The 10331-nt window shown below is 42.5% G+C and overlaps 1 protein-coding gene across 3 annotated transcripts in view; it reads right to left on the bottom strand.

The window, feature by feature from the left end:
* Window positions 1-8439: 8439 nt before the first annotated feature.
* Window positions 8440-10331, bottom strand: part of METTL9 (methyltransferase 9, His-X-His N1(pi)-histidine) — a 49449-nt gene continuing 47557 nt past the window's right edge. For 2 of the 3 annotated variants that reach the window (XM_007987785.3, XM_007987791.3), the window contains exon 5: window positions 8440-9149. In XM_007987785.3, the coding sequence (XP_007985976.1) occupies window positions 8944-9149 (206 nt within the window). In that variant the 3' untranslated portion in view covers window positions 8440-8943. The remainder of the gene's footprint in view (window positions 9150-10331) is intronic. The other variant, XM_007987786.3, reaches the window with a different exon arrangement.

The following is a 10331-nucleotide window of genomic DNA, read 5'->3' as shown; positions in this document are numbered from 1 at the left end:
GCGGCGCCAGCCGGCAGGTCTGCAACCTCCTCCCTGCAGCGGCCCAGGTGGGAACCCCGCCAGGGCAGCGGTGGGGGTCACAGTCCCCGCCTGGGGCTTCCTGTCTGGACCCGAAGCGTGCAAGACGCACACATGCCTGCTGCCCAGCCACTCTTCTGAGCAGCAGCGAGGAAGCGAGGACGGAGAGCGCTAGAGAGCTATCCACCGATCGCCACGTGGGAACTTTATTTAGATCTGAATTCAAATCGTTAAAAGAAGTTATAGGACGGGCACGGTGGCTCACGCCTGTAATCCCAGCACTTTTGGGAGGCCAAGGCAGGCGGATCACTTGAGGCCAGGAGTTCGAGAGTAGCCTAACCAACAGGGCGAAACCCTGGCTCTACTAAAAGTACAAAGATTAGCCAGGTGCGGTGGCGGGCGCCTGTAATCCCAGCTACTTGGGAGGCTGAGGCAGGAGAATTGCTTGAACCTGGGAGGAGGGGGGGTTGCAGTGAGCCGAGATCTTGCCATTGCACTCCAGCCTGGGCGACAGAGCAAGACTGTCTCAAAATAAAAATAAAAATAAAATAAGAAAATTGGAGCAATGTGGTTGCTGGATATTTAATGGCTGGGTTTCTTTCTTTTGTTTGTTTCTTCTTTTTTTTTTGAGACACAGGATTACAAGCGCCCACCACCACGCCCGGTTATTTTTTTTGTATTTTTAGCAGAGACAGGGTTTCTCCATGTTGGCCAGGCTGGTCTCAAACTCCTGACCTCAGGTGATCCACCGGCCTCAGCCTCCCAAAATGCTGGGATTACAGGCGTGAGCCACCGCGCCCAGCCGGGTTTCTTAATGAATAATTGTAATGTGGCTATGTTTTCAGAATGGTTATCTTTTACAGCTATATATTTACAAAACTGAAATGATACCTCTGGGATTTGCTTGGCAATAGTGGAACCAAGGAGTTGTGGGACTAGGGATGAAACAAGATGGGCCAGGAGTTGATAACTGCCTAAGCTGGGTGGGGTAATAACCTTTCTTTTTTATGTACTTGGAATTTTCCATAATAAAAATAATTAATAGTATGACCTATAATAGATGTATACATACACGGAGTAGTAGAAAAAAAGTCATCCTAAATGTCCACCAATAAGGAAATGTTTAAATAAATGGATACATAAACGCTGTGGATTACATAGTAATTAAAATTGTTCTCAACAAAGACCACATAATTAGCACAAGGAAATAATTTTATATCCAAAACAAAAAAGCCAAATGTTAAGAAATACATGTATTTGAACTTTTATTAAAACTAGAAGCTAGGGGCTGGGTACAGAGCCTCACAACTGTAATCCCAGCACTTTGGGAGACCAAGGCTGATCACTTGAGGTCAAGAGTTTGAGACCAGCCTGGCCAACATGGTGAGACCTCGTCTCTACTAAAAATACAAAAATTAGCCGGGCATGGTGGTAGGTGCCTGTAATCCCCATTACTTGGGAGGCTGAGGCAGGAGAATTGCATGAGCTGGGGAGGCGGAGGTTGCGGTGATCTGAGATGGCACCACTGCCCTCCCGCTTGGACAACAGAGCAAGACTCTGTCTCAAAAACAAAACAAAACAAAGCAAAAAACTAGAAGGCAAGGCCGGTGGGGTGGCTCAGGCCTGTAATTCCAGCACTTCAGGAGACTGAGGTGGATGAATCACTTGAGGTCAGGAGTTCAAGACCAGCCTGGCCAACACAGCAAAACCCCATCTCTACTAAAAATACAAAAATGAGTTTGCATGGTAGTGCACACCTGTAATCCCAGCTATTCAGGAGGCTGAGGCAGGAGAATCCCTTGAACCCGAGAGGCAGAGGTTGCAGTGAGCTGAGATCATGCCACTGCACTGGGCAACAGAGTAAGACTCTGGCTCAAAAAAAAAAAAAAAAAAAAAATTAAAAAACAATCTGGAAGGCAATGCATGAAAATATTAGCTTTGCATGACAAGATTAGGCATAACTGTTTTGTATCTTTCCTAATGAAAATATAATTGTGGACTCAAGAGGTTTCCTTGCAATCCTTCACATTTAATGAAACACGTCTAATATCCATAACATTTCAAAGTAATTACTGAAATGCCCAATGCTAACATTAGTTTTTCAGTGGCACAATTAAAACATTATCTTCAGAAATGGCCAACTGTAGCATTCTGCTGCCCATCTGATAGTAATTTATATAACACTAATGTCCAGCATCCTCAAAAACATCCTTTTATCCCCAGGGTCTTTGTTTAGTCATTTAAATAAAAAAGCTGAACCTCGGTCGGGCACGGTGGCTCACGCCTGTAATCCCAGCACTTTGGGAGGCTGAAATGGGCAGATCACGAGGTCATGAGATCGAGACCATCCTGGCTAACACGGTGAAACCCTGTCTCTACTAAAAATACAAAAAATTATCCAGGCGTGGTGACAGGTGCCTGTAGTCCCAGTTACCCGGGAGGCTGTGGCAGGAGAATGGCATGAACCTGGGAGGCAGAGCTTGCAGTGAGCCAAGATCTTGCCACTGCACTCCAGCCTGGGTGACAGAGTGAGACTCTTTCTCCAAAAAAAAAAAAAAAAAAAAAAAAAAAAAAGCTTAACCTCAAGCTTTAAATGACAGGAAATGGGTTCCATCCTTTGTCAATTTTTGATTTATAATATAGGTGTCTAGGAGTCCCACATGACTCGTCTCAGAAAAATAAAAGGACTTTTTCATTTTTACATATTTTAATGTTTAAAGGTTTATAAATGTGTGTATACATACATGCACAGAAAAAAAAAGTCTGGAAGGCATAAACCAAATTGTCAGTAGTGGTTCTCTCAAGGTTATGGGGTAAGTAAAGTTAATTTTCATTTTATACTTTTTCTGCAATGAACGTTGATATGGTTTGGATTTGTGTCCCCACCCAAATCTCGTGTGGAATTGTAATTCCCAGTGTTGGAGGAGGGGCCTGGTAGGAGGCGATTGGATCATGGGACTGACTTCCCCCTCAATACTGCTTTCGTGATAGTGAGTGAGTGCTGGGTTGTATTTTATTTATTTTATTTTATATTTTATTTTATTTTATTTTATTTTATTTTTTTTTATTTCATTTCATTTTATTTTATTTTATTTAGAGACGGAATCTTGCGTCTCCCAGGCTGGAGCGCAGTGGCACGATCTCCGCTCGCTGCAAGCTCCGCCTCCCAGGTTCACGCCATTCTCCTGCCTCAGCCTCCCGAGTAGCTGGGAGTACAGGCGCCCGCTGCCACGCCCGGCTAATTTTTTTGTATGTTTTTTTAGTAGAGACGGGGTTTCACCGTACTAGCCAGGATGGTCTCGATATTCTGACCTCGTCATCCGCCCTCATCAGCCTCCCAAAGTGCTGGGATTACAGACGTGAGCCACCGCGTCTGGCCGTGCTCGGTTGTTTAAAAGTGTGTGGTACCTTCTCCTTGGCTCTCTCTTAGTCCTGCTTCTACCATGTAAGATACGCTGGCCTCCCCTTCACTTTCCACCATGATTGTGAGTTTCCTGAGGCCTCCCTAGAAGCAGAAGCCTATACACCCTGCAGAACCATGAGCCAATTAAACTTCTTTTCGTTATAAATTACCCAGTGTCAAGCATGTCTTCATAGCAGTGTGAGAAATGACTAATACAAACGTGTTACTTATAATGGAAAATAACAAGATGGAGGCTAGGCGAGGTGGCTCACACCTATAATCCCAGCACTTTGGGAGGCCAAGGCGGGTGGATCACCTGAGGTCAGGAGTCTGAGACCAGCGTGACCAACAGGGCAAAACCCCATCTCTACTAAAAATACAAAAATTAGTGGGGCACGGTGGCACATGCCTGTAATCCCAGCTACTTGGGAGGCTGAGGCAGGAGAATCACTTGAACCGGGGAGGTGGAGGCTGCAGTGAGCCGAGATTGCACCACTGCACTCCAGCCTGGGCAACAGAGGAAGGCTTCATCTCAAAAAAAAAAGAATAAAATAATTGCCAGTGTATTCGCTTTAACTCTGGCATTTGGAAAAGTGTTGAGACTTCACAGTCATTTAAAACCAACGTTCTGTGTTGAATCCTAAACAGGATATAAGAAAACAGCATTTGGGCATTCTATCTGTCCTTATTTCCAGAACTTAAGAAGTACAGGTATATAAGACATCCCAATTTACATGGTCATTTACTTGAGAGAAAAAATATTTATTTTTCATTTTACATGTATTGAAAGTAATTTTAAAGTGACTTTGTAACAAAAGCATATTATTTAATCCATGTGAATACAGCATACTGACCCAAATCCAGAGGGAATTCTTAAGTTCAGTCATGTAATAATATTCTCCCAGTTCTCCAAAAGTATAAAATTTCACAGTGAAAAAGAAGTATTTTGTTATCACTGAATACTGACTCCAATTCAGTGATACCGATATAGATAGCAAGCTACAAAGCACAGTTTACTAGTAAATGAAGCCAAATGCCATACAAGTTGTACTATAAAAACAAATGATGCACTAGTCATTAGGGAAATGCAAATCAAAACCACAAGCTACTGCCTTACACCCAACAGAATAGCTACTACTACTAAAAAATAAATAAATAAAATAGCTGGACATGGTGCCTCACATCTGTAATCTCAGCACTTTGGGAGGCCAAGGCTGGCAGATCAACTGAGGTCAGGAGTTCGAGACCAGCCTGGCCAACATGGCGAAACCCCGAAACCCATCTCTACTGAAAATACAAAAATTAGCCAAGCGTGGTGGTAGGTGCCTGTAATGCCAGATACTCAGGAGGTTGAGGCAGGAGAATCACTTGAACCCAAGAGATGGAGGTAGCAGTGAGCTGAGATCGTGCCTGCACTCCAGCCTGGGTGACAGAGCAAGACTCCATCTCAAAATAAAACAAGATAATGTTGGTGAAGATGTGGAGAAATTGGAATGGTTGTGAACTGTTGGCAAAAATGTTAAATGGTGCAGAAAACAACATTGTGGTTCCTCAAATAATTAAAAATAGAATTACATGATCCAGTAATTTCGCTTCTGGTTATATACCCAAAAGAATTAAAAGCAGGGTCACAAGATACTTGTACACTCATGTTCACAGCAGGGTTATTCAGAACAGCTAAAAGACAGTAGCAACCCAAGAGTTCATCAACACACTAATGGATAAGCAAAATATAGTCTATCCATACAATAAGATTATTCAGCCTTAAAAAGGAAGGAAATTCTGGCCAGCAAGGTGGCTCACGCCTGTAATCCCAGCACTTTGGGAGGCCGAGGCGGGTGGATCACCTGAGGTCAGGAGTTTGAGACCAACCTGGCCAACATGGTGTAACCCTGGCTCTACTAAAAATACAAAAATTAGCCAGGCGTGGGGGCAGGTGCCTGTAACCTCAGCTACTCAGGAGGCTGAGGCAGGAAAATGGCTTGAACCCAGGAGGCGGAGGTTGCAGTGATCCGTGATTGCGCCACTGAACTCCAGCCTGGAAGACAGAAAGAGACGTCTCAAAAAAAAAAAAAAGGGAAGTTAATTCCAACACCCTCTACAACACTGGTGAATCCTGAGGGCATTGTGCTAAGTGAAAGAAGCCAGTCATGGGCCGGGCGCGGTGGCTCATGCCTGTAATCCTAGCACTTTTGGAGGCCAAGGCAGGTGGATCACAAGGTCAAGAGTTCGAGACCAACCTGGCCAACATGGTGACACCCCATCTCTACTAAAAATACAAAAATTAGCCAGGCATGGTGGTGCACACCTGTAATCATAGTTACTCAGGAGGCTAAGGCAGGATTGCTTGAACCCGGGAGACAAAGGTTGAAGTGAGCTGAGATTGTGTCATTGCACTCCAGCCTGGGCAACAGAGTGAGACTCCATCTCAGAGAAAAAAAAAAGGAGGGGGAGGGGGAGGAGGAGGAGGAGGAGGAGGAATAAGCCGGTCGCAAAAAGGCAAATACTGTATAATTCCAATTATATAGGAGGTGACTGGATCATGGGGCGGATCATGACTACCTAGAGTAGTCAAAGGGACAGAAAGTAGAATGAGAGTTGCCAGAGGATGGGGTGGAGAGAATGGAGAGTTCTTGTTTATGAACACAGTTTCAGTTTTGCAAGATAAAGGGAGTGCTAGGCCAGGGGCAGTGACTCACACCTGTAGTCCCAACACTTTGGGAGGCCAAGGTGGAAGGATCACTTGAGGCCAGGAGTTTAAGATCAGCCTAGGCAACATAGTCCTGATTTGTTTCAAGTTACTTATGAGCCCCGTTGTGTGCTCAGTGCACTCCTAGACAGTACAACTCAGTCCAGGCTGCCCTGATTCCATGCACTATCTTCCAGCCAGTAGAAGCACTGGATATAAGGTAACTGGGGGGTGCTTAAGCATCTGCACTAACATGGTAGATCACTGTAGCCACTGGCAGCCCATGATACTCTGTCATTGCTAGAGAAAAAGGATCATGGAACACCTCTATCAGTAACCAAATAGCGGGAAGCAATTAATGAAAACATCTTGCTTCATTAATACTGTAATTAACATACTCAGTATAGCCTATTAATACTATACTCAGAACCAAGGGAAAACAAAGCTTTGCTCAGGAAGACTTGAAACATCTACATTTTATTTTCCAACCCGACTTTTTTTCTATTAAAAGCCAACCATGTAAAAACTGACGACAGGTCACACTGGATGGCAGAAAATACAGTATTGCTTTAACTACTCTATACAAGCGATAAATGACTAAGGGCATTGTACCTCCTTTCCTCTCTGAGATCAGTGGTCTGAGCACTTTAGGAGCTTAAAATGCAGGTGCAGGGAGCTAGGAATCACAGGTGTAGCTTGCATTTCAACCTTTAAGGTCAATTGGTTAGCTTGCTTTGACCACAAATAAAGCTCTTCTTGATTTCTCTAGTAGAGTTTTAACTTGATATGAAGCACTTACACGAGGAATGGTGCAGACAAGGCAGCTTTATTGTACTTTGTGGGGAGAAAAACATGATTCCATTTACGGGGAAAAAAGCCATTGACACTCAGTAAGCAACACTGCCATCTAGTGGAACGGTGACACACCACCAAGAATTTCAAGACCCGATAGGAAATGTGAGTGGATTTGGTTTCAATTTTCACCATAAAACAGCACTTCTAATAAGCTGGTTTTCAGAGAAACTACTGATTTTTTTTGAGAAACTACTTTTATCTTTAAAATGCATAAATGTATGTGTTTTCTCTGTTTTGGGGGGTGGTTAAGAATGAGTTGTATTTTTATTAGAACATAAAATTCTCACCTTGAAAGTTAGAAAACACTTTGGGGCAACCCGCCTCTTTGAACATCCATCACTTCTGCTTGACAGTCTAACAGCAACCCCTGATTTTGACAGACAGTTTATAAAGAAGCAAAACTCAGCTGTACAAGAACGACATTAAGTTTTCTCATTTCCTCTTTCTATTTTTACAATCTATGGTGCTAAGTATTTGTACTTCACTTATTTGAATTCCTGGAAAAAAATCATTAGAACACACCAGTAACAATTTTGCATAAATCACATAACCCAACTCTTAGTATGACTGCACAGTAACAGTGGAAGATATTGGTGTGAGGATGTGGGAATGCAGTTCTTAATGAATAATAAAGTAATTCTTCAGGTTTTAATTCACCTTTATACCCAGGTGTTGGAGTGAATGTGTTGATTTGATGACTTCTATAAGCATATAAATGAGAATACTTAATGAAACACCTGGATGAAAAAAGAAATAAACTTGTGAGAATAACATATTGTTAATAACCACAATCTCATATCGACATTTCTGTTATTACTGAGATTTCAGATTCTGGGTTAAGTGCTCTGCTCTTTGGAATATCCACGATGGTTATTGATCTTGCTAATGGGTTCCTTATTGCAGCGTTTCTGGGTTTATGGTTGGAGGCACTCACGGATTCCAGAATGCATGAGTCTGACATGGTCTTCATCAAACCATATTCTTGGCAAATAATAAACTCCTTTAAGGATTTCAGGGAAGAGCCAAGCTCTGGGAGAGAGGTATACAAGTGTAGAGTAAGAAGTTGAATTAAAACATTTTTAGTTGCATTTTGTCAGTAGACAACACTGAATGTTTCAATTCTGAGAACCTGAGATTGTCCAGAAAAAAACAAAAGTTCAGTGTGTGGGACATGAGCAATGAAAAGTCAGAACCAGGTTATTTTGCATTTTCACAGCAGCATTAACTGGGGAGTGGAGGTGGTCCCTGAAGTTCTATATCTGAATGAGGCTGGGTTTTTGTTTTTGTTTTTTTTACTGCCTCAGTGTTCACTGCAATTTGCAATCATCTCCCCTTCCCCCGAGTCTGAAGCCTTCCTTCCCCGCTATTCAAATTATCTGCGTCATTCACATAATGCTACTATTTGGGTACTCCTGAAGCCAAACCAATAAAAAATCTAGGGGAGCCTTATATTAATTCAAACATGATGCCAAAGTCATCTCCAAAAAAGTTTATTAGCATGATTAAAAACATTTTCTTGAATAATAACAGAAAGAATTTCTAAACATGAAAGAATATCAGCGGCTATACCTGAAAACCAGTATTTGGAATTAGATGGACAGCTTTATTGCCAGTCTTCAAAAAACAATCCATTGATTGGTTCCGTGAAGTCGTGACTATTGCTTTTTCTGGGAATGAGTCCCTACTGTAATTAAGTATAAAAAATATCTTCCATCATAATTGGAGTGTGACCTGCGTTGGAGAGTGGCTCTGAGTAAAGAGTTGATAAAAATTCACAAAGAGTTGGGTTTTTGTCTTTTAAAAACATTCCTTTACACACTACAAAGAAATAATTAGTATTTTGGCTTTTTAAATTCCTACATGATATTTAGAATGGCAGTCCCCAAGGGTCCTCCCTTCACATAATTGTGAACACAGACCCTCTTCCAAGGGCACATCCCGGAGGATGTGGACTCTGAAGACTTTGACCTCCACGTGTTTATACTGGTTTGAGAACAAAGACAGCGTCATCCAGAACGTAGTAGTCATTATACATGTCGCCTTCACACAGGTATGGCAGTCTGGTGAAAGCTTCGATAACAAAACCAGCTTTTCTGAAAACTTCAGGCAGACTATTCACTTGTTCTTCCCAGTTCTGTCCCTTGATTTCCAAAATTTCTGATGGTTTCTCCCACTTGCCACCTACTAATACAAATAAAAACATTCAGTTAAATTCTTGAACAAACAAGTGATTTAAAGAGGGAAGCAGGGAGAAGTCATATCCACCAAGGACTTGGTATGTTCCAGGCCTGAGGGCTTCATGAGTTACCTCTTTCATACTTCCCATGTACTCTTTGAGACAGGTGGGCACAGAGATAAAGAATAGACTCAGAAGGGCTGAAGAACTTGCCCACACTTGCAAGGTTAATGAGTGTCAGCATGGAAACGTAAGCCCAGGTTTGTCTGGATCCAAGGCCCACACTTATTTTCTCTGACAGTTTTGGGTAGTATCTGCCAGTAGACTGACTGGGGGGTGTAATGGTTAATGGGTTTAGAAAACTGGTTATTAAATGCTGGAATACTGCAACTGAGAGTAACATGTAATATTTGAAAGACAGTTTTGGACAAATGCAAGAAAATACCACTGGTGTAGTAAACTTAGGCAACTTATTACCCAAAGAGATTTATTAGGCTGAAAATAAAAACAGCTCATGAAGGATTTTAATTTATAAAAACAGATCATCATGGAGTTTTTCAAGGGAAACTGACTCATTCCTTGCCTTTTCAGAACAATTTTATAAACATTAAGCTCCAGGACCACAAAGAGATGGAACAGTAGGATGGATGCACCATCCGGCATTTCTTGGACTAGAGATGAAGCCTCTATCAGTCATTTCCAAACATGAGCAGAAGATGCCTGGGGGACAAGGGAACTAGGGAAGGTCCTCAAATTCACATACAAACCTGGCACTGACTATAGACACACACACAGAGATGATAGTATATTTAACTTTGGGGGTACTTTTTAGGTACTATGGTGATACAAAAACTACATACATCTGTTGAAATGTTAAAACCAGATTGAGGCTAGACATGGTGGCTCACGACTGTAATCCCAGCACTTTGGGAAGCCAAGGCGGGTGGATCACGAGGTCAGGAGATGAAGACCATCCTGGCTAACACGGTGAAACCCCGTTTCTACTAAAAAAAATACAAAAAAAAATAGCCGGGCGTAGCGGCATGCACCTGTAGTCCCAGCTACTTGGGAGGCTGAGGCAGAAGAACGGTGTGAACCTGGGAGGCGGAGCTTGTAGTGAGCGGAGATCATGCCACTGCACTCCAGCCTGGGTGACAGAGCGAGACTCCATCTCAAAAAAAAAAAAAAAA

Source organism: Chlorocebus sabaeus, chromosome 5 (genome assembly GCF_047675955.1).
Source record: "Chlorocebus sabaeus isolate Y175 chromosome 5, mChlSab1.0.hap1, whole genome shotgun sequence".
NCBI lineage: Eukaryota > Metazoa > Chordata > Mammalia > Primates > Cercopithecidae > Chlorocebus > Chlorocebus sabaeus.
Note: the sequence above shows the minus strand (reverse complement) of the source record. Positions and strands in the feature narration are given on the sequence as shown.